General features: G+C 41.4%; 1 protein-coding gene across 3 annotated transcripts in view; it reads right to left on the bottom strand.

Annotated features, from left to right (window-relative positions):
* TMEM132D (transmembrane protein 132D) overlaps positions 1 to 25,345 on the bottom strand; it is a 226,691-nt gene that overhangs the window by 180,780 nt on the left and 20,566 nt on the right. Inside the window, exon 1 of one of the 3 annotated variants that reach the window (XM_005498362.3) lies at positions 23,432 to 24,367. The exons of 1 other annotated variant lie outside the window; for it this stretch is intronic. In XM_005498362.3, coding sequence (XP_005498419.2) covers positions 23,432 to 23,510 — 79 coding nt within the window. In that variant the 5' untranslated portion in view covers positions 23,511 to 24,367. Of the gene's footprint in view, positions 1 to 23,431; positions 24,368 to 25,345 lie in introns of those variants that run through there. One more of the 3 variants, XM_065032802.1, reaches the window with a different exon arrangement.

Raw genomic sequence — 25,345 nt, 5'->3', positions numbered from 1 at the left:
AGAGGTGGGTTCTGCGCCCCCAGAGCTCCCCCAGCCCTGCGCTGACAGAGCCGCAGCTCCGCTTCCCGTCCCTCCTCCAGACTTCCCATTGATGTCTGTTAATGCTCCCATATTCTTTCACAGTCATTTGCAATGGTGGATCTTTCATTTCAACAGCAACTTCCTCCTGCTGGAGAACACGCCTTATCTATGTTTGCAAAGCACAGCCTATATTCACAGTGTTATATACACCTTGCTAATAATAAATATTTATCCAGCAAAACAGCAGCTCAGATGCAACATTCAATTTCAGGAAGGTCCTGCCAGAATCCCCTTGGGTTGGCTCAAGGGCAAATACCCTAGGAAAAGTAGTTCAAGATCTGAACAGAAGCAAATGCTTTGGTCAAGACAGAATCCCAGCCTGCTCACAGCTTTGGGGATGATGGTTACCCCCCAAGATATACACTCTGTCGGATTTACCAGCAGAAGAGCGTTCTACAAAAAACGGAAAAATCTATTAGGTAAGCCTGAGAAGAAAATGTATACTTGGAGTAAAGATCTGTACTGTGTGTCATTTCAAGTTTGCAGATATCTTTCACATTGTTTCTTGTCTACACAGACCAGGAATAAAGTCAATAACTAAACAGTATAATCTGACTTTGCATTCTTCTAACACTCTTTATTTGAGGATGCTGAAGGCATTACAGTAAATATTGTTGTTCCAACAAACTTTACAGAAAAATAAATAACAAGGAGTCAAACTGACACCACAGATTTTCATTGCCCTCCTTCAGTTTCTCCTTCCACTCAAAACATCAAAGAAAAAACCACAAACAAAGCAATTGCAGCTCTTCTGTCTCAGTCTGCACATACAGGCTTAAGAGTTAACAGGTCTCATAAGCACAGGCTCAGTCTGGCTTTCACCTTTCTCAGAGGAAGGAATTGCAATAAGTTGCACAGAAATATTAAGGATTCCTTTTTATTTGTCTTCAGATATAAACCTTAAAGACTCAAATACTTTCAGGGTTTCCTCCTCAACCACAGATATGTGAAATTTTTTAATAAATGAAAGCGGGATTCATAGGTAAATCCGTAACTTCTCAAAAGGACCAAATACCATGAGACTGATTATTCCACCACAGCAGTTCTTCAAATGCAGAATATAACCATACTTTTAATCTTACCTGTCAGCATTACTGCAGGAAATTTTCCGGGCTCTGAGAGCGTTCACGATAGCCTTTGGTAAAGTGGGAAGAAATGCTGTGCTCATGCATGAACGATCACAGCTGTTAGAAGGGATTTTCTGTTTAAGGAAATACTCACAATACACAGATGGACAGACTGGAGAGAGAGGACCTGAATCTGCTCTGCACATCAACCCAAATAATGTTGCACAGAAGACGAAACATACGTTCAGATCAACCACCTCCAGAGGGCCTTCAAGGAAAAAAATATGGAGGAAAATCTTAAAATGGAAGTGCAACAAATGGTGGGAGGGCGACAACTCCACGGTTTCAGAGAAACAAAAGCAAAGAAACGTGAGACAGATGCGACTGGGAGCTGTGCTCGCTGCATCTCACTCATCTCCCACTCTGCCAGAAGCACAAAACTCATGAACTAATGGCTCCAGCGTATTCCAGAGCAGCTTTCCAATGGCTGAAGTTTCACAGATATTGGTACCTACATCAGCTAGATGAAAGCCAGTTCAGGTTTATCTATCTATGCTGCAATCACGCCTCCGTTTGTAGCTTCAATGTATCACAAATCCAACAACAACAAAAACATACCTAGCAAAACTGGTGGAGACTGAAGTACTCCAAACAGATCAGTGAAACGAGTTATCATCTTCTGATACATTATGAATACTTTTCTTATTTGTTTTGGGGTGGGTTTTTGCCAAATAATCCTCTTCCCAACAGATCTGGAGCTACCAGAAAAGAAGCACTGGCAAGTTTCTCCACACTTAAATACACATATATGGAAACAGAGAACATCTACTAAAAACAACATATGTAAAAGCGCTTGCCACATCCCCAACATGACTAAAGGTAATCTTCATGAAGAAAAGTGCAGTGTATCTGTTTATATTAATGTTAATAACTTGTTAACTAATGATAAATGTATGATAATTTATTCTAAGTGAAATGCAGTGTGCCCTAAAGGCAGACGATGCAAATGCAAGCTTCTGCTCACACAGGTTGAAAGCACGTACATTAATAACCACGTATTTTGACTGCAGTGAAAATTATTGCATGAGTGATACATTAAGGCAGATCAGGACAGAAGAACACGAATATCCCAGGGTTATCTAAAACGCTGTGCAAGCCCTGAAGTTTGCCACACTAACATTCCCAGTATTATCAGGCCCTACAAGTGCAAAACATTTAATTATTTCTCTGTCTCTTAACAAACATACTTTTCAACTTATAATTACATAGTTTTTTAAGGCTTTATGCCCTCAAGGTTTCGCACAGTGCATAAAGTCAGTTCTTCCCTTGCAAATGGCGATGAGAACTCCATGACTGGCCGTGTTCCAGTCCCCACAGAGCCACGAACTGAAACATACGCTCTTGTCCATCTTCAGTTTCCTCTCCCTAATGCTGTTATTTGTACCCTGGAAATACTTGTTGCTGCTGAGACAAGGATGTCACTGTGCAAACCCGTAGTTATTGTCTTTATATCCTACGTGATACTCTAAGAATGACTCACAGAATCACAGAATGTCAGGGGTTGGAAGGGACCTCGAAAGCTCGTTTTTGTATTAAAAAAAGGGAAGGTGGCTTACACCATTATGTTTGGGATGTCTCCCAAATTCATGCAGGAGGAGCACAATGTAATTTCCTTCATTCTCAGTAAAATTCCAGGACGTCTTCACTCATCCACCAAAATCAACCCAGTGCAGCAGACCTAGCATATCTGGAAAGCTGAAACCACAACTACCATCCAAGTAAGTCCACCGTATGATGCCGTCTCTCCTTATGCTGAGTAGCCCTGATGGCCTCTGGCATCATTCAGCAGAGGGATGTCAGAATTACCTCGTCTGTGCAGTGCTTCCTACAATGAAGATTTGTGAAACACGGGAAACCAAACACAAGACGGAACCTATTTGTTTCCCCTGAAGATATATAAATGGGCAAGGCCATGTCAGGGAAATTTAAGTTTAAATTCGGAATGAAGTGAGGATAGCACAGCTGTCATGAAGCAAACTGCATCTGTGGAAGTTATTTTCAAGATCAAAAGCAACCTTTGCACCCCAGTCACATTTATTCTGCTCTCCTTCCCTTTTCTTTCTGTGTACCTTCGCACAGACACAATTGCATAGAGCAAAATGACAAGGCATAAAACAGCACAAAGCACAGTGGGGAAATTCAAATGCAGAATTTCATTAAACAAAATGTATAGATTTTAAATGACTCTTTTTCCTCTTGTGCATTCATTTCATTGTATAGTGAGAATCCATTGACTTTTCTTCTTTAGTTTTGGATGCACAACCTTCTTCCCAAACAGAGACAGACCTTGAGGCATTTAATACTTAATATGGATCAAGGTCTTGTTTGGGCAAAGCTTAGTCCTGCTCCCACCGGAGTCCACGGCCAGTCTCCAATGAGAACAGAAGCAAATCTCTGCAGCCACAGGCTCTCGGAACGCAGGACAGAGTCTGTTTTCTTCTGCCCTGCTCAAGTCCCGTCCACATGAAACAGCTGAAATCCATATCTGCATGGGAAAGATCATCATCTGCCTTTCTTCAGAGATTAGATCACTGACCCATAATTTACTCCTGCTGCTTCGTCAAGCTTTAGTGAAGACTCAGCAGGAGAGAGCTTCTTTAATACCAAACATACCAAGTTCTTAGCAAAGAATTTGCTCTTTACTTGGTGTAATTAATTCCTTGACCGCTACAGAAGGATACTCTGAGTGCAAACACTCTCCCAGACTGTAATGATTATGCTAATCTAGTGAAGATAAAAGATGTGTCGTGTATTAATCAAAGTCCTGGGCTCAATTTTTCACTGTTCTTGGACTAAGTGATCAATATAGTAACACTCATTTGCCACAAGTACAGAAGGACTCTAGTAGGATTTCACATTTATCTTGTGCTTGTGAACGAAACGCAGCTAATGAAGGTACATCATATAAGAAAGTTAAAAGGACATAGAGGTAACGAGTGTCTGCAATGGCCTCCCATGTTGCCATTCTGGGGTAGTACAGCAATTTCTGCTGTGTGCCATCCTCTCTGGCTGCCCTTATGCAGCCAGCTGGCTGCACTAAGCAGCTCAAATCTCAAATCATTAAGAGTATGCTGTTAACAAACCCTTGTGACTTGTAATATATACAACTATAAGATGGAAAAGTGAATATAGAACAAAAAATCCAAGGGCTAACTAGTAGAAGTTGTTACTGGTTCTAAAGTTTGATGCCTAATTTGGCTTGGAGTCTTTTCACAAAACTGATTTCAAACTCCAGAATCCCAACATGGCTTTGCATACCATTTCGTGGATTATTTAAGTCACCCCACAGATTTGTGTACAGAAGGCTTGACGCAGTTCTCAGAACAGCCAGTCACACACTAATTTGAAGCACGTTGTCAAAAGGACAGCGAGGCGACCACAGCCAAATGGGACTCAGTAATGGTCTCAGGGCTGTGTCTGTGTGCTCTAACAAACAGAATTCATACAAGTTAGGGAAAAATCCCAGCAACCTGTAAAGCTGCTTTCACTCAACCCAAAACAAAACAAACCCTCAAACCCAAACAAAAGGCCACAAACACACACAAGCCCAAACAAAAAAACTAACACCGAAACTTACTTCTTCTGAAAGTGATTTCAAAATAGTTGCACCAAGAGTAAATTTTTAACTCCTAATACCAGTCTACGTGAAAAAGAGACTTGATCCTGAAATCACTTTCTAGGTATCTAAAAACATAAGAAGCCAACGAAAAGTATTTCGGAATTCCCTGTTTCCCTAATTGAACCTATCTCATTAGAAAACAAAGCGCACCCCAAGAGTAGCTGCTATGGAACCCTGATGTTCCTCGAGCATCCCCTGGGCAGGATGGCAGCACTTCCATCCCACAGGGTCCCTGCTGTCCCAGTCTCTCTCTCAGCCACCTTTCAGACTCAGACACACTACTACACTACTTTAGTGTCACCCTGCTTGTCGCCCAAATGGGTCCCACCATAACACAGACAGGAAGGATTTATAACACTCTACAACTTGCTCGGTAGGTTAATAGCTCATCTTTGCCTCCCGCTGTACATATGACTCCCATTAGTACTAATAACTCATAAGAAAAAGACAAATGCCTTCCAAAAATCTAAATGAGTTCTACTCTTCAAAAGCTTCTTTTGTTAGCAGTAAATCTCTATGTATTTTTTCCTAATACAGTGGATAGAGATCAATAATTATTATACTTTAACCAGCAGGAAATGACTTTGCAGTCAGTCTTGTAAATATAGCCATTAACAAACTAATTAAAGAAGCCATTAATAAATCCATCTAAATTGATTTCAACTTTTCTAAAGAATAAGTAATCACACAAAAGCAAACTCTGCTTTGAACACTGTGTCAGCTTTCAGGGCAGATGAGCGAACAGCAAAAAAATGCCTTTACAATTGTGTCCAATGTGTTTTATTTCTTTCCTATTTAAGTACACAAAATACTCTTTAACCACTCAATTGGCTGAACAGAATGAAGGAAGAAACGCTGCAGTCAGTCTGGCTTCCCCTTCTACTCACCTGAGCAGAACCACTGCAATTAATTGGATTTTTGCGCAGTTCTGAATGATTAGTATGAACAGATTCCCCAGGATCAAGAGTCAGATTCTGAACTGGTGTCACGGACACAAAGCAACGTGTTGATTCCATCAGTTAACTCTAGAGGTGAGAAATGACCACACCAAATCTCTCGGGACTCAGTTTTGTGTTGCATCTTCATTCCAAAAAGCCCTACAAGAAATGTTGCAATTCTTCTCAAGTATCCCAGAGTCACAGAACAGTTCGGGTCGGGTGGGACCTTTAGAGGGCTCTTCTGAAGATATCTCAGCAATGTTCTTAAGAAATAATTGCTTAAGAACATGTTTAGCTTATTATCTGGTAAAGTTATTTCATTTATTGGCACATTTGCTAAAAAATAATTTTTAAAGTATCTCTTTTTCATGAGTGAGAAATAATACGTCCTAAACAAAGTCGTTTCCTCCCAAATAGGAATTTCGAATTCATATTTTTGATACATCAAAAAGGTGAGACCATAAAACAAAAAAAATTGCAAGGTTTTCTTAAGGTAATTTTTAAAGTGGGAAAAAGAACAGCTGCCAGCTTTTAAAGCAGAGATCCTAGCAAGGCTTTTAAACAAGAGATCAGGAAACAAAGCCAGGGAAAGCACATGTATCCAAAGTGTGCTGGGAAAGCACAAGTGGCTCTAATTAGAAAGTTTCTCCCCCTGTTAACATCAAAGGGGATAAATTCTGTTTCCTGTTAAAGCAAAGTAAATCCACAGCAATTCCCCAGAAACTGTTCCACCTTTACATTAAGGTAACACGTAGTTGAATTTAATCAGGGTTCTTGAAAATCAGATGAAAATTAAGTTCCACAAGTGCTACTCACACACACAGAGCATCCCATTTTCTAAAAGGTTTTTTGTGTTTTAATCCATAGAGAACAACGACATGGGCTAAAGTACAATTTGTGTGTTGTTAATAAAACCTTACAAGTGTGGTTCATTAAACGCTCACAGAATGCCCTGCTGCACTCAAGGGGTGAAAGCAGATTGTGACACAGATTGGAACATTAAACCAGGGCAGCATTCCATTTTGGGATTTAGGCAAATCAAAAGTATATGAAGAATTTATTTTTAAGGGTCCTTTCCTTTCTTCCTCTGACTTACATTATAGCCTGAAGCATAAATGTGAGAGAATTTGTCTTGTACCCATATGTAAGTGCTCCATAACATCACCGCAATCTTGGAATATTTTGTCCTGTCTGAGAAACACAAACCACACACAGAACGGTATCATAGCACCTGCATATGAGAAAGTTGAGTCAGATTTACAGTTCAGAGAGGCAAGACACCAAAAGCTTTGGGAAAGGCTAATTTAATGCATCTGTCGTATACAATTAAACAGTCAACTCCAATCCAAAGCATCTATTTTTTTTCTTCTTCAGACATGAAAGAGCCAATTGCCCAGGCTCAGAATTAAACATCTGTTTCATGAAACAAAGATATTAACCTCCCAGTTTTTTATGAACCAATAAAATTCAGTCATTCAGGACTGCCCACTAACAGTTGTTTTCTTCATTCCACAAATTGCTACAGCCAATTCCCCAGCATAAGCCACCCGAATGATTGAATTTTCAAGGTGGGCTGTTATTAATCTATACTCTAGCCCCAAATCTCTCCCTTCTCTTGGACAAAACAAACTCCTCCACTGTCCTGCCCTCCCCTGGGGCCTCAGCGGTGTGGGATCCTCAGGACAGAGACAAAGAAGGCGTTCTGTAACTCTGCCTTCTCTGTATCTTCTGTCACAGGGCACCCACCTCGTTCCTCAGTGGGCCTACATTGCCTCTGCTGTTAGTTTTATCTGCCACGTATTGGAAAAAGCTCTTCCTGTCGTCCTTGACCCCTCTCGCCAGGTTTAATTCTCAGGAGGCCTGAGCTTCCCTAGTTGCCTCCCTGCACCCTCTGACAACAGCCTGATATTCTCCCCAAGTGGCCAGCCCCTCCTGCCATGGTCTATAAACTCTCCTCTTCCACATCACTCAAGAAAACCCCACAGCTCCATTTCCTCTTGAATATCTTGTTCCCATCAAAACAGAAACAAGGTATTTGACCAAAAGATGAGCTTTCATCAGGAAAAATTACAGAACAGACCTTCAGAAACTCTGTGTATTTTAACAGACCATTAGATGGTTTTCTCATCAAATTTTCTTTAGCAAAGTTATCAAAGGGTTGGAATTTGAGGCCGAATTCCCTTGAGAAGAAAAATAAATCTACCAAAAATAGTTACAAGAGCTTCCCATGGATTAAAGGTTATGTAAAAAGCCAACAGGTCAGAAAAACCTCTCTTCCTCCTATCCCTCCACAATACTATCTAATTAGATTGAATGCCTTTTTATTTCGTTCAGTGCAGAGAATTTCTGAAATCCCAGTTTAATCAAGCCCGAATCCTACTGCTCCTCTGAGGCACCATTTCCTTCAAAGCCATAAACTTCAGCCAAGGTTCTGTTAATTTTACACTTTTTCCCCTCCCGCTTGAATTAATAATAACCAAAATCTAATAGTATTCCAGTGGTTCACCTACTCTTTATTAAAACACTTAATTTCTGATTTCTTTAAATATTCTCCCTTATGCCAAGATCTTGTATGTTACAGAAAAAAAGATGACATTTAGAATAGTTGAGCATCACGAGGATGTTGAAGGGTGCCAGACACGAGGAGTGTGGCTCTGTGCTCCCATCTATTCCATCCAGCCACATGCAGGTTCACATCAGTAAAAGGGCAGCAATTCCAGGCCCTACAGATACTCTGTAACCCAGCAGAGAAGGACCTTACCAAGGCAAACCAGCACCTGTGCAAGCGGAAACCAGGAAAATTCAAACTGGAAAGCATGTGCTTTTCATTACCAAGGTGATAATCAACAGGAACAAGCTCTGCCTCTTTAACGGTGACCAAAACAAAACCACACCCAAGCACGTTAATATAATGTGAGGAGGCTGTGAATGTGTTATGTTATATTCCAAAAACAGTAGCTGAATTAATCTCTCTCAGCATTATTTTCTTCTCCAACATTTTTTCTGCTCCTACCTCATCCTCTAGATAAATAAATAAAACTGAGGTCTTTGTCATGGTAACTATGGAGTTACCTAGACAAGCAGCGTCCCAAGGAGAATTGCCTCTGAACAAGATGCCCACTAGATATTCCAAGGCAAGTCACGAGGGAAATAAATATTGAATTATTCTGGTGTAATCATGTCTCAGTAGCCAATGTCTTTGAAATGGTATATAATCAGCTCACCTGCCTGCAGCTTCTAAGAACGTATTAAAAAATACCAGCCTGTACAATTCTTAATAGTAGAAACTGATTTTTCTGAACACTGGAAGCTTGGTCAGCTTGGAAACATGTCTGATTTAACAGAACGCTCTGAACATCATTATCAGAAAGGAAAATAAAGAAAACGAAGCACATCCCTGCTTTTGGGAGCATCAACCTGTGGAAAGTGAATATTGTGATACTAATCAGCTCTGAACCAATGTAACGAAGATTTAATTTCAGGAAGCAGATATGGACTATGCATAAAAGAAGCAGGAAAGCTTTATTTGGGAACGATAAAAAACTGCCCTGTGAGATAGCAGTCATTTGTGTAATCCTGGGGAAAAGAGAATGCCGTTCAATTCTACGATCAATGGAAGCATGAAGAACAATGCAATCCATGTGATTCTGCTTGGAAAGGACATCAGGACTTGCTGATGTTCAGTCCCTTCATGTTGCCACATAGAAACCACGGAAAGGGAGGGTTGATTTGGGATAGATGTGTCTTCCCCTGTCCCTCCTCTCCCCTAAACTTCTAATCCTCTAGTCCGATCTTATCCATATAACGGCAAACTGCAGACAGGTTCATGCCTCACATATTCACTAAATATGCTTCCATGTTTTATTCTCATTATGTGGAAACAAAAGAGATTTTAATTAAAAAGAAGGTAGCTACCATAAGCCAGAATTGGAAGGCAAAAAGCCTTAAGCAGTTCTTTCGAGGAGTTCACAATGTCTGACAATTTCAATCTATTAGGTATCTTTCTGCCCATAGAGATCACGATTAGCCAGCAAAGTTGCCCTTTCAATTCACTCAAAGCTGCTACTTCAATCTGTTCCATCTGTGCTCTCTGAACCTTTCATTTCCAATAGGTTCAGACTAATTCAGAGCAGCCAGGGAGGCTGACAACATCTACCTTTCTTTCACATCCTCAGGGCTACATGCTGACATCTTAAAAAGAATTTAGAAATAAATATAATACCACTACTTTCACACAACAGAATCATTAATTTGAATTCCATTAGGGTAGCATGCAGGTATAATTAGGAATTGGTCTATGAGTGAAACAGCCATTTGCCCCCATGCTGGTCTAACCATTCCACTGTAATAAAGGAAAACACTCCTGTGAGCTCACAGACTTTGACCTAAAAGCTGGATGCCTTAAGAATCAAGATGAACATCATTTTAAAAACAATTGTAACTCTGATGCAGATTAGTAAGCGTTTGCAACAGTCCCTAAGACACACAAACTAATAGCAGTGGTACTTGTGACAGATTTACAATCCCCAGATGGCATTTGTCCCCTACTATGTACGTCCTGGCGGTGGGGGAGAAAACGGGGGTCGGAAACAGGAAGCCAATGCAAGAAATGGTGAGCCATGAAGACTTACCAATCTAGTCACAGCACTAGGGCACCAGGAAAGAGAAAGCCCGAGTGACTAAGAACAGGGGACTGCCTGGGTGACAGGCAGATGTGAGAGATCTCACACAATAGTGGTCTGTGATGCTTAGTACAGAACTGAGAGCTGAAGAGAAAACGCTGGGCTGGCTCAGCTCCATCATTACGAAAGGGGGCTGCTCAGCTTTCTGCAATAGCAGACATGGTGATGGCTGAAAATGGGCACAGCTATGTGCCTGGGGCAAGGAAATAAAATCCAAATTTCTTCCTGGAATGTCCTGTGTCTTACATCATCTTTACCATACTGCAGCCTCCGTCATCACTGTAACAGAATTTAGCCACTTAGAATTAGTTTGGTGGGTTTAAGAATATAAAAGTTTTCAAAAATCTTTCAACTCATCAAGATATTCAGCATCCAGGTAAGAAGTGCCCACTTCAGGTTGGAGTATTACAGCTGAATCCAGAAGCCAAAAGTAGAACAAACAAAAGTTTGGACTCAAATACAGGAAAGCACCGCTGTTCAACGACTCTGCTAGCACTATACCTGTAAAATACTACTTTTTAGTTTCCAGAAAAGGTCTGTCATAACTGTTTCCACAGCCGAATTATAAAACTTCTGCACATTTCTCCTGTACAGCTAGACCTTGACTCCAAAAGACTTATTGTTCCTTGTTGTGTTTTCACAGCACTTAGCACGGTTCTCATTGCAATATAAAATACTATGTCATTTCATTATTTCTTTCTCTTAAATTGCATGGTATCTATAGTACCACATAATGCATCATTTCTCTGTTACCAGCGCATTTGATGACTACTTGTCCGTGGCAAAAGGCAAGTTCTATTGCAAGAGCTGCACACTCTACTTCAGTTGAGAAGGAAACAAAAAACTTTTGAAGATCACCTTTTGTCAGCAGGTCAGGGAAGGACACCGAGGGCACTGGCAAAGTGTGAGAGCTTCCATTAATGCAAAGGAAATAATGCTGAGAAAAGCCCTTTACTACTGGAAAAAATAAGTGAGAATTAGGAAGCTTACAGGAATAAGACAATATTTTACTGCAAAAGGAGTTACTTTCAACCACTGAATATAAAAAAAAAAAAAAAAAGTAACTGAGCATCAGTTACTTTAGTTTTCCTTTCAGGTAAGTGAAACAAAGTACAAACCATTTAACATTAAATTATTATAAAAACAAGCAAAAATCTACCTTGGCTGTTTGTGACTTGGATTTATCATAAGCAAAATTAAGGTTTATTTATTCCATGAAAAATTATGGTAGTTCAATAGGATAAGGTCAAATATCCATGTAACTCACAGAACCCCAGAATGTCAGGGGTTGAAGGGACCTGGAAAGCTCATGCAGTGCAATCCCCCCATGGAGCAGGAACACCCAGATGAGGTTACACAGGAAGGTGTCCAGGCGGGTTGGAATGTCTGCACAGAAGGAGACTCCACAACCCCCTGGGCAGCCTGGGCCAGGCTCTGCCACCCTCACCAGGAAGAAGTTTCTTCTCAAATTTAAGTGGAACCTCCTGTGTTCCAGTTTGAACCCATTGCCCCTTGTCCTGTCACTGGTTGTCACCGAGAAGAGCCTGGCTCCATCCTCCTGACACTCACCCTTTAGATATCTGTAAGCATTAATGAGGTCAGCCCTCAGTCTCCTCTTGTCCAGCTCCAGAGCCCCAGCTCCCTCAGCCTTTCCTCACACGGGAGATGCTCCACTCCCTCCAGCATCTTGGTGGCTGCGCTGGACTCTCTCCAGCAGTTCCCTGTCCTGCTGGAACTGAGGGGCCACAACTGGACACAATAACTCACCCCTGGGCTATGGTGTAGGTATGTGTGAGGGAATCCAAGGATGTTAGAACTGCTGGGACCATGCTGGTGACAGCCATTGTCTGTGCACATCCTGCCCACATAAAGCACAGAGCACAGGAAGCAGATATTTTGATTTTCCTTATTATGCATTCTTCACAATCCCATGTTTCACTATCAGTTCTTACTCTACGGAGTAGTAGCACGGAACAGAATACAGAGTTTGATCTTTATTTCTTTTTCTTGTCTTCCAATTTCCATAAATTTCTTCTTGCTTGCCCTCAATTTTCTGAGCTCCCAGCCTCGGTTTCCAATTATTTTCTGATACCTCCTCCAAGCCAGTACTACAAGTTCAATGCCATCTCAGAAATCTGAGATGGTGCAGTCTGTTGCTCTTCGCGATTCTCTCTGTTCATTTCAGTGCTAAAAACAAGACTTGGACTTGCAATTGGAAAGAAAACAGTAATGGCACTGACCTATAATTAAGGAGGCAAGCAGAAGTAGCAGAACTACGGAGGAATTCACTTACTGAGTGACTGAAACAAACATTTTTTCAGTCATTGGTGAAGAAAATTAGGAGGTACCAGAAAGCAGCATTTGCAAAGGACCAGGAAAAGGACTGAAATGAATACAATAGATCAGCTATTCCTAAGAGAGATGTCAAAGAAGCATAAAACATAACTGAAACTGCTACAATAACTCCATAGGCTCCAAATGAGATTTTGACAGTGGCTGTCTATCAGAAGAAGATAAAACATGTGAGAATGTATAGTTTCTTTGACAAATTGATCAAACTGGCAGAAAACATCTGCAACAAGTCAAAGACCATACCCAAGAAGCTGAGGGAATGCTGCAGTGTCACCACAGATACGAACACTAGAATGGCTACTATTCTCAGGTTGAAAACACAAAAGAGAAATGACTCATTAGGAAAGAAATTATGTGCTTTAGGATTCTATGAGCTGAAACACCAGAAAAGTCCTGTTACACCAAACAGCATCCTGCAATGCTCTTTGCATTTTGGGAGGAATTTTTCTTTCTCTCTTGATCTTCATTGTCTCCCAAAAAACTTGCAGATAGAAGTTACAAGCCATAAAGTCTTCAGATTTGTCAGAGCTAATTACTTCAGAGATTATCCTACACCCTACTGCAACAGCTAAAATCATCCAGGGTCTGTGAATGCTCGTCCCTGCACCCAAAGGCAGTTACTATCAGGCCATCTCTGTGAGCGATCTTCAGTGTGGAATTCACTGTCCCTGACTTAGCGACTGCCAAAGCCCAGATCTGTTAGCATTGCAAATATGCTGCCAAATTCATCGTTCTTCTCTGAAGCTGCTGAAAAGAGAACAGTGGAGAATAATCTTTTCATGAACCATCCTTTTTAATATTATTGATGCAATCTGATTATTTGATGAGAACCTATAATGCATATGAAGACATTCTAAACATCATGACTATAAATACCATAACAAAGGTCTGCTATATATAGTATTCTCCACTTACAAGCATTTCTCTTTTTTCAGGGTCTGATCCAAACCACATGCATAATTCTGATAGGAACAGACGAAAGGATGAAAGGAGCATATGACTGCATAGAAATAGAAAGTAAACAAACAAATAAGTGCTTCAACAGTGATTATTGTACTGTTCATCTGATCTATTGCTGCTCAGATAAAGAGTCTAAATAAAAAGGCAAGACAAGACACAGCTGATGCTGATATATGTATTTTAAACTGCTGCAGCAGAAACAGCAGGGAGCATTTACAGCAATATCCAAAGTTATGATAGGACAAAGGGGAAGAAAGGTAACAGCAGCAGCAGCAAACAACTGTGTAGGGATCACAGATCTCAGGTGGTTACCTTAGTTAGCATTTCATCCATTACACAAATGAAGCATTAACAAAAGCAAACTGACAGGAGTACTGCGATACTGCTCAAGATATCAGCCTGCTGACAGCATTTGGGAAATACCATTTTAATTCTCAAGGGAATTCATAGAGGGATTTGCTTTCTATTTTTTCTAACCTGAAATTTGGTCCATTAATTTCAGTCTGAATTTCAGACCTTAAGAAGCTGGGTCATTTCAGACCATAGCAAGTTCAAAGAAATCTACATGGATGCAAATGTGGCAACATTGAGGGAACATACACTTGGATGCAGTGTTGTTAAAAAGGTCCACAAGCTTTCAACCAAACCAGCCAGAAAATGTAAGAAAACCTGCAAACAGCAAAGATTCACATAACTCAAAGACCAATTTTCTCCAAAATTGTACCACCATGTGCATTTTCCACAGGTTAAAAATGGTAAATGTCTTTACTGCACAAAAGATTCCAAGGCTAGTGACTGTTGTGAGTGGTTCTTTTATCTGAAGGCATGGCACACCTCAGAATACACCCAAACGCTGCCTTAGCCTTGTGGTCTCGTCACTCAAAAGCCCACAGTAGCACAGAAGATTTGCTTTTCTTGGGGACCTCAGCAACAGTTATTCTTGAGTAAATGGGCAGCTAGAATTCGATGTTCAAATATCTTGTACTGGCTCCCTACAGTGATTTACAAACCAGATTTATAATAGTACTTTACAGGGCATAGAGAAGACAAGAGAAACCCAGGCCTCAGATGGAAACCTTCATCTCGGCTGCAGGTCAAACTCCATGTACTTTAGAAAAAAGAACTTAAAGACTAAATAATAGGATTTTCTCTCATTCTCTGTGTGTCCTTATCAACTTCAGAAGAATCCATCTATTTTGACTGTTTCAGTTTTCATGTCCCATCATAAGAAAAGGGACTAGCCAACAGTTTCTTTCACCAGTCCATCTCGTCACCACCTCTACCCACTATGTTTGCAACTTATTAACATGAAGGAGCTTAAAATAAACCCCAAAGACTTGAAGGGGCAGAGAAAGAATGAAATATTTCTGAGATCTGTACCATCTGTCAAAGAACATTTTTTCCTTGTAAGTGGTTTGTTGCATTATTAATACAGATATTCAAAATCTGGTGGGTTTCTTTAATAGTTTAGTAACATGGATTGTAAGAAAGAAATAGAAAAACATCTTTATGACATCTTTTTGTAAGAAGCTTTTTACATTCCCTTTATCATATTGCTGTTTGAAAAGGTTTAGATAGCTCATTAATTATAACATCATGGGATGCGATCTACTTTAGCTCTCAGAATTTTTTAATCACATGGATGCTTTCATTGTATTTTTGCTTTTTTCCCCCCTTACCCTGCTCTTTTCTATTCTTACTGGCCTCTGAGTTGTTCATGTTACCCAGTGATCGGGACAACAACAATTCCATGTTCCAAGTTCTAACTCAGCCACTAGTAATTAATTATTTTGCTGTGGTAGTGTATATACTGTGGTAGTGTACATTCTCATCTGAGAAGAGGGGCAGATATAAACAGCAAGTAAAACAGGTCCTGCGCTGAACAACTTGTATTCTGAATAGACAAGACACTTTAAAAGAGAACGGGAAAGCAGAGAACTGAAGCAATTTGCCAAAGGTTACAAAAGGCCTATGGGTACCCTGACTCCTAAATCACCACTGTGAACCACTAAATTCCCCGGCTTTCCTAAGAAGAGAACACCAACAAGGTGAAATGATTGCATTTCTGTAAAAGGATAATAATACCAGCCTAAAAAATGGACAAGAAATAATGCTTTATAGGGTCATTTAAAAAATAAACTAGCACTATTAGAAGACCATTCTAAGCTATCAGTCATTTTTCTGTTTTAAAGTCTATCAAATAGAGATATATCCGCCTTCGCAAAATATCAAACAGTATGTAATCCTCAATTTGTTGGAGAAGGCGATGTTCATGGATAGCTTCACTGAAGAGATCTTGTTTATTTTTGAAAACACAGAGCATGCTGTCAGGGCTGTAGTACAGGCTGGCTCAGTGGAAACCCATTAAAACCACTTTACTGGGCAGATGGTGTCAAAGAGTCAGAAGTATACAACAGAACCCTACTGTGCACAAGCGTTCAGTATGCAAGAAATCATCTCTCATCAGACAACTGCTGCAGGAGACACAGTCAGCCACAAAGGAGAGAGCAGAGCACAGCTAAAGTCACAACAGCCTTACAACTGTTTGCTGAATAATATAGAAAAGGATAGGGAATAAGAGAACCTTTACTGATAAACCCCGAGTAAACACAGGAAGATCTATGGAGAGCATCATATCAAGCTTTAAAAAGCAACACATGGCTTTTATTGTTATTCACTGGAGGTGTCGCTAAGAGAGATATCACAATTCAGAAGGACTAAAATAAGATTTGGAAAGCGTCCACTACATTTCGAATGGCCACCTTTTCACACCTGGATTTCCAGGATCGCTGAGCAGTTGGCATTTCAGTAGGATTTCTAAGAACAGGTCCAAAGAAACTCATTAGAGACATCTGGAAAGAGCTACAGGCTTGAGAATGTGAGCAAACTAGATCCTATTTTTGTTTCTGAAAATGTCCTAAAGATGACAGGCGGGTCATGGTGATACATGCTGATACATGGTGTTTTTACATACCTGTTACACCGGGAAATTTTGTCAGAGCTCATCAGTTCCTTCAACAGTAGCTCAAAACACAATCCACGGAAACAACATCAAGGCCTCCTTTGTATGAGGAAAACCTGATGATACACCCCATACTGCCAAGAGCAATGCAGGAAGTTAAATGTAGGAATTTGCCATGCATAGACCCAATGTGTACTACCAAATTAAAATTAAGCAAGCAAGACTAATTACATTAAGACAGAGATGCAAAACTCTGAAGCACAAATACAGATGTTTCAACTGTAGGCAGATTCAAATCACAACTCTTCTTTTCTTGAAGACAAGTGGAATGAGCCACTATGGCTCAGTAGAAAGTGGAGGATACAATTACGTACTAATCCAGGATCTTTGATAAATGAGCAGATGGAAGACTAAGTGGTATTGTTTCCTTTTTTTATATCATAGATTGGATTAATATTCAGAGACTCTATTGGCTAGTTATCTCTGACAACTTTGGATTATTAAGATTAAAAAACACCATTAGCAGAAAAGCAAACGAGTATAAAATGGTATGGAATAAATTAAGGCTGGAACATGGTTATTAACCATTACCGTATCAAATATCTGGAACATCTTATGCAAACCGTATCACACAGCATTGTGAGAAAAGTTACCAAGAAGAACCCAAATAACTAAACAAACCAAACCAATTCAAAGTAACTTTAAAAAACAGAGCTAGATGGGCCTGCGAGAAGGTGAAGTAACTACAGGAGGAGGACAGAGGCCTTCTATTTTGTAAATTTGGGGATATGTGGCATCAGCATAGATGCATTCACTACCAACCATTTCTACATGGTATGCCCAAGAAACCAAAATGTGTGCATTTTGCTAAGCAACCTTCAGGGAGACAATCACCTACAACACAGAAAACTCCCTCCGGAAACCTTTCTGGAAACCTTAATTTAAAAAAACGAGACTGAAGGTGTAAGAACAACCAGCCATTCTCTGTGAGTATAGCTGAAGCCTTTTAGGAAGTTAATTGATGCTACAGTGCAGAGGCGTTAAGTGACTGGCAGACGACTCCTGCCTTGCTTCACTGAACCACTGCTCAGTGTTGATTTAAGTGAACTTACGCTGCAGTGGATTAGAAACACACTCTCAGTGATTCTGTCTGAAGTACTGACTCAATAACAAAGAGTTCAGAGAAATAGTTTAAATTACTAGTTAGTTTCACTACAGTGGTTTTTTCTCAACCGTTTTAAGGACAAGAGCCATTTAACTTTTTGAAAGAAATCCAGACCGCCTTACACAGTATCGTCACAAAGGTCTTTGTTTACAACCAAACGCAAATTGGGATGCACTCTGAATGCACCCTTGTTACTTCTATTTCCTCTCTTTATTTTTTTCTAGCTTGCATGCATAAGGTTTCTGGCACTGGTTTCACAACACTGCTCAGATGTTCTATGAATCACTACTGGTGTGTGGGCCACGGGCTGAAAAATACCACTCCAGAAAACTCTGTCTACACTCTGAATTAAAGCCTCCTAAAGGCAATGAAACCCCATCTACTGGCTGTAACGGGCTCTGGATCACACTCACTGTGGATCAATAGATGGATCTTGTATCTTACATTGCAGAGCTGGAAGTTAAATCACCCTCTAGGTCGAGTTCAAGCCATGCTACTAAAGTAGAAAGTGGAAGCTTGCATAGACACTAACAGGCTGTGCTGCTTTGGAGGATGAAGACTTGCAATCCATTTGTCTACGGGCCATCAGACTAACACCTTACACTGGAATTAAGTCCATTTGATAAAAGAAGAAATCAAGGACATGAAGAAGCCAATCTTCATTCTACAGTTAATTTTCCTCCCATGGAAGAGGGTGAAGTAGCCTAACGTTCTCAAATATGTACTTTAAATCTGCTCATAATAATTAGTCTTATCTAAATGTCTCTGAACTATTTAAAATCCACTTCATTTTGAACTGCCATTAATAATGCAGTAGGCAATATTACACAGACTGGTGAAAATCAAGTAATTTAATGTAACACTTTATAAACCAAACCTGTGATGAATCTCAGCTGCCTCTTCAGCTTCTCTGCAATCAATCTGTCTGGAGCCGTGTTTATGTATCCCAGGTCCAGGGACAGACTGCCGCTAAACTTGGCATCCACAACAACTTCAGGAGCTTGATTTAATGTGAATGCAGCATGAAAAATCAAATTATCTTTTGATTCTCTCTTTTATTAAATAAAACTGATCTTTACTGAATAAACCTGCTTTTATTAATATCTAAAACATTGGTTGGTGTCACAGAGCCCGCCAGTCCTATGGAACTAATAAAAGAAAAGACAGAAGTAAAAAATGAGAGCATTACAGGGAAGTATTAGAAACCAAATCACATTAAGCCAGTATTGCAGCTGACAAATAAAACATGGGTCTAGCTGTAGAATTTTTTAGCTTAGTCTGAATTTATTATTTTTACTGAAATAAAAGAAATCAGAATGGGGGCTCTCCCAGAAGGTCACTGGGCCAGAAAACACAATAAGAGCAAAAAAGTGCAACTTAGTTTCCCCTTCCTTTGTATAATGTCTCAAAAGACTGTAAGTTCAGTGCAGCTGGGACAAAGTACTAAAACTTGGGTTTGATGGAAACAGCTTGAACCTCAGGCTAGCAAGACTTCCTCTGTCTTCTGGGTTTTTAAGAAAACATTTTGGTTTTGTGCACATAGGCAAAGCTTACAATAAAAACTACTGACTACACCTGTACTTTATGCGCATCTAAGTATAAGATTCAATGGAAATCAAGACATTCAAAAAATACTGTATTATGGATAATTCCAAACGAAACTGAGGCAATTTAAATCCAAATATCCAGCTACTTCTCTCCTCTAACATAACCAAAACTAAATGTTTGGGTGTTTGGTTTCTGAGAGATTTCCTCTCACACACACACTTTCCTATAATAGGAAGCTGGTATCACTGTAAATGCACTATCTGGTAATCCTTCCTAATACACTTGCCAAGTCTCCACATTATAAAAACTGAAAGAAAAAGAAAATCAAACCAGCAGCTATGTGGCCTGAGATCTCATTAGGAAACAACTTGTGGGAAATTTCAGCTCAGGATGAATGAGAAGAACACAGAACGCTCAGCAGAACACAAGCAGAAGTCACTCAATCACAGAATCCCAGAATGTCAAGGACTTGGAGGGCCCTGGAAAGCTCATCCAGTGCAATCCCCCCATGGAGCAGGAACACCCAGATGAGGTTACACAGGAAGGTGTCCAGGCAGGTTGGAATGTCTGCACAGAAGGAGACTCCACAACCCCCTGGGCAGCCTGGGCCAGGCTCTGCCACCCTCACCGTGAAGAAGTTTCTTCTCAAATTTAAGTGGAACCTCCTGTGTTCCAGTTTGAACCCATTGCCCCTTGTCCTGTCACTGGTTGTCACCCAGAAGAGCCTGGCTGCATCCTCCTGACACTCACCCTTTAGATATCTGTAAGCATTAATGAGGTCACCCCTCAGTCTCCTCTTGTCCAGCTCCAGAGCCCCAGCTCCCTCAGCCTTTCCTCACACGGGAGATGCTCCACTCCCTTCAGCATCTTGGTGGCTGCGCTGGACTCTCTCAGTTCCCTGTCCTGCTGGAACTGAGGGGCCACAACTGGACACAATATTCCAGATGTGGTCTCCCCAGGGCAGAGCAGAGGGGCAGGAGAACCTCTCTGACCTACTGACCACCCCCTTCTAACCCACCCCAGGTACCATTGGCTTCCTGGCCACAAGGGCCCAGTGCTGGCTCACTTGGTACTGTTTACTTAGACCCAAAATTTGAAATTAATTAAATCAGGTTTTTTATCTGACAACAAACATTTATAATGTAAAAGACTCCTCAATCTTAGGTCGCGCAATATCCATCCTAAAATCATTTAGTGTCTTACAGAAGATCCTTAGTTCATTCTAGACTTACACGAAGCATGGAACCTGGTGTTCTAGTAAGGTATCAAAGTTTTTATTCTACTCCACTGAAGCTAATGAGAGGTTTTCCCCTTGTATTGTACCTGTTGTATTAGTCTGTGTTTTCATGAATGTCAACTGGAGTAGGTTATTTTTTAAAATTATTATTTCTTAACACTTTTTTTCATAGTTGATATCAAATAGCAAAATGCCCAACTGCCGGAGCAAGAACTGGCTCCCTAGGACTGACTCAAGAAAACTCCTACTTCAAGACAAAGCTGTGAAATGCAACTGCCCCCATAACTACAGTTCCATAGCCTTACAAACCCTGTCCTCTCTCTAACATACATATGTACATGAACACATATATAATTGGACGGACAATATGTTAAAATACATGGATTATATCATCTGTGACCAATTGTTCTGGGCTCATTATTGAAAACAACATTTCATTTCTCAGGCTGGAGCTATTTTCTGCATTTGTGAGTTAAAAGCAAAGCAAGACTGCAATAGTATTCTCAAGACTTCAACATTATTACCTGAAAGATTTGGAAACTGTGCAGTAAAAAGGTGTGTTGCCATGGTTCTGAGTAATCAGCAACAGACCTGTACACAATAGGCAGCTGATTGCTGTTGCATGTTGAAAGATTTTTTATCTCTTCAAGAAAACTTTGTCATCATGTCATAAATGAGAGTTTTTCTATTAGCAACAGAAAGCCATAGAAGAAACATGCCCTGTAGTAGTAATCAAGTCTTATTATGTTTTTGGTTTTCTCTCCTTATGCGGTGCAGGTGAAATCAACCTTCTACATTGCCAAGTTTCTACCATAAACCTCTGGAACACTCTGGTCTGTTCGGAGTGTACCAAGGCACAGTAGTACAGATGGAGTCTGATACCAAGTATGAAAATAGTCAATTACATTAAAGACAGAGATCTGTATTATTAAATGCAAGGAGTCCCAACAATCACGCAGTAGTATGTTGGTTATCTGAAGTGCAAAATAAATAGCAGAGACAATGCCAGTAATTCTAATTGGATCTTGTGCATCTGGTTTCAAGACATATCAGATTTAAGGAGACTTCACAAGCACGATACCTAGAAAAAAACTCGCTCATCAGTTTTTATAGCATTTCTTTTCCACCTAAGAGATCTCCTTTCCAAGTCAAATTTTTCTCTCTATGTTTACCTTTCCAAGAAGATATAAGTAACATTCAAGAATAAAATCATATATGAATGTTATAACTGCTGAGCCGGCAATAAAACAAACACTGCACTCTGTAGGACTGAAATACCACTTATACTCCAACCTTGGAATAAGCTGCAATCTCAGTCAAACACTATGTTAATGCAGTTTTAAGGCTGCAAACTGACATACATCAAAAATAGGAGATTAAAACGTTAATATTCTTCTTGCATTGTTAGCCTATCCAAAGTACTGATATTGCTTATAATAAAATACATAATTTACAAGCTAGCTGGGAAATGAAAAGCTACTGGTGTGCAGTGTGAATGAAGCAGCCTTTTGAAAAGACTCAGGCTCCCAATCCCTGCTGCTAGTGCATTCCCAATTGCAACTTTAAAACTGTACTTATGTAGGCACTGCATTTAGATAACGTTGGAGGAGACTTACAATTTTGTTCCTTTCCTTCTTAACCTGTTCTAAGAGAAAAAGGAGAAGTGAATTCAATACAAGGAACCACCGCAGCAATGAACAGCTGGGTATTTTGCCCTCTGTTAGTAAATTCAGTTCTGGACACAATGTCGTTAGTAAAAATAACTCACCTAAGGAATAGCTGGAAGCGTAAAAAAGTGGTAAGAGTAACTAGTATCTTTCTTAAATAGTGATGTTTATAAGCAGAACTCTTTATTAGTATGTTTGCAAAATCATAGATTAAATGCATATGCTATTATTCGTCTCTGAAGAGTAACTACATATGAATACTAATTTTGTTTTCCTCACAAAACTACAGCTGTTGATGCACAATGTCTTCTCAGGAGAAATGGGTATTTTTTTCCTAATGTACATTCCACAGGAATGCTCATAATCATGTAAATTAAGTATTACAAAAATGCATTCACCTGTTTGCTGGGGCCATCAATGAAAACTTTAAGTTCAAAGCAGGATTTAAATACACACAAAAGTCTGCGCATTGCCTATATGCTGGTTTTGCGATTCTGCCTATAAACAATGAGAAGATATCAGAGTGGTCTGAAGTCATGCTGTCAGGATATTCAAACTCTGTTCAGCATGCAGAACATCAGACACCTGGTTCAGGATCTCCCCACATTTGAGCATGCACATTATTTCTCTGTTCCAGTAAACCATTGCCAGCCAGACTGAGACACGATTTTTATTTTGAAAAATTACATAGAAGACAATTGTGGGGCAGCTAACACCAACAGCTTGTACCCCTGAAGACTTCAGATTTCCAGATAACAAACCCTTCGCACTCCAAAGCTGGTTGGATACCAGCTCAGCTCATCACCAGCATCTACTACATGATTAAAAGTATAATTGGGAGGTTACAAATGCCTCAGTAAATGGGTACTGTTTGTCACAGTCAAAATTCTCACCGCGTAAAAATTCTGCCACTCAGGATTTCCCATCATAGTATCTTTGGTTTTGACTAGCACATGACTCCCCCCAAGTCTTCCAGTCATGAATTGTGGGTATCAACATTCAAGGCATTACAGAGAGAAGGGACAGAGGCTCTGTATGCAAAATGAACAAGAAGCGAGATGCAGTGGAACAGACAGAGGAGACTGAGCCTTACCTTTGGAAAAAACTGCTGCCAGACTCAAGAGGAGAGGTGACAAGAGATGCCCCATATTGCTAATCCCAGAAGTGCACATCCTAGGGTTTGTGGAGAAGTTACAGCTCAGTTTCACACACTTTGTAATCAAAATAAAAATCGGTCAGCTGGAGAAGCTGCATTTTAAGAAAAGGTCATCTGGAGAGTGCACAAGGCATTTCCTTCGGAGAGAGGACTCACTTCTTTAGGTTTAACACTCTCCTTACCTCCCTCCTTCCTTCAAAACAAATGGTGCTGTGAAAGAAAAACCCTCTCCTCTCAATAAATAAATAGGAAACAGCTGTGGTTAAAATCTCGGTCCCGAGCCTCAGTCGCTCCACACCGGCAAGCAGCCCCCGGCCCAGAACACCCGAGCCGGGGGGGCCGCGGGCTCCCGCCCGCCCGCGCTTCACCGCGCCAGTGCCCGCATCCCGCTGGAAAAGCACGTCCGCTCCGGGCGCCACCAAAGTTTTCCTTTAGGTGATGCTGCTCAGCCCAGCAATCATCCAGCCGCGGAGGCAGGGGCTTGGTACTGCGCTCTCGCTCTCTGTTTTGTTTTTTTTTTTAAGTTCTCAATTTCCTAATCGACTTGTTTGACTTTCTGCAAGAGAGGGAGGAGGCGAGAGCGGCTCCCTCCAGAAGGTCATTGCCAGCGATGTGCTCACTGCTCTCGGGGCCGGCGGACCTGCCGCCCCAGCGGCTGCTGCTCAGCTGGAGCCCGCACCGGGGCGCCGGCCCCGGCCCGGCCGCCCGGCCGCCTCCTCCGGCCCCGGCCCATCCTACGCGTGCCGCGGCTGCTGTTTACAGAGAGACAGAGATTGGAGCCGGGAGGTGTTGCGAAAAAAATAACAGAAAGAGGAGGGAAACAAATAAATAAATAAGCAGCCGGCCCAAGCCCCGCCTCGCACCAGCCAGCCCGCCAGCCCCAATCCCCGGGCAGCGGGGCGCGGAGCGGGGCGGGGCTGCCTGGTCCCCCCAGGCCGCGGGGGAGGCGAGCGCCGGCGCTCGCGGAGCCCGGTGCCCGGCGGCGGCTCAGCTTTTGCACGGAGCGGCATCCGTGGCCGCGCCGGTACCGGGGCCGCAGCTGCTCCCCCCGCACCCCGCTCAGCGAACGCACAGCCCAGCCGTGCCGCTCCCGGGCTTCCCGAAGCCGCCGCCGGCGGGACCGCGCAGCCGCCCGCTGCCCGCAGTGTCCGGGCCGGCCCCGGCGGGAGGGAGGCGGCCCCGGGGCCGGCACAAGCGTCGGTTCTCCCGGCACCCAAACAAAGCGCATCCCTCCGCTGCCGGGAGCGGGCGAGCACACCGCCTTGGCATGTGTACAGCGCTGCACGTGGGGAGGGCTGCGCTCCTTCCCTCGGCCGAATTCATCATGTGTTCAGCTTTCCCTACGACACTGAGACAGGATCCAAACCAAGTGTGGTGCAGGCGAACGGGGAAACAATGCAAGACTCTGTTGTAAAATGCTTCATACATAGTGCAAGAACAAAAGAAAAAGAATACCTACATCTGGTCTAAAGAGTATTCAAAAATGCTGGGGAAAAATAACAGACCTCAGGTTTTCAATTCTGTCAATGCTAGAACCATTCAGCTCACCCAACCCTTTGGTCAAGCTTAATAATGAGATTTATATTACCCTTGGCAGATAGAATGTCAGCAAAATGCAATTTACCACAGCCCAGACTACAAAAACAAAGTGGCTACAAGAACTTATAGCCACTTTGTTCCTTCATGGAGAACATGTTTGGGAGCAATAAACCACTGTTTTTATATTAACATCCACAAAGCTGAAGCTTTAAAATGGGCCCATCAAAATAAGCTTTGAAGGTGTACACTTTGTTTGCTGACACTGAGAAATACGTGAACAGCCATGCAATGAGAGAAGGCTGTATTTTGTGT

Source organism: Columba livia, chromosome 17, assembly GCF_036013475.1.
Source record: "Columba livia isolate bColLiv1 breed racing homer chromosome 17, bColLiv1.pat.W.v2, whole genome shotgun sequence".
In the NCBI taxonomy this organism is placed as follows: Eukaryota; Metazoa; Chordata; class Aves; order Columbiformes; family Columbidae; genus Columba; species Columba livia.
This window is presented reverse-complemented; position numbering and strand designations above follow the sequence as displayed.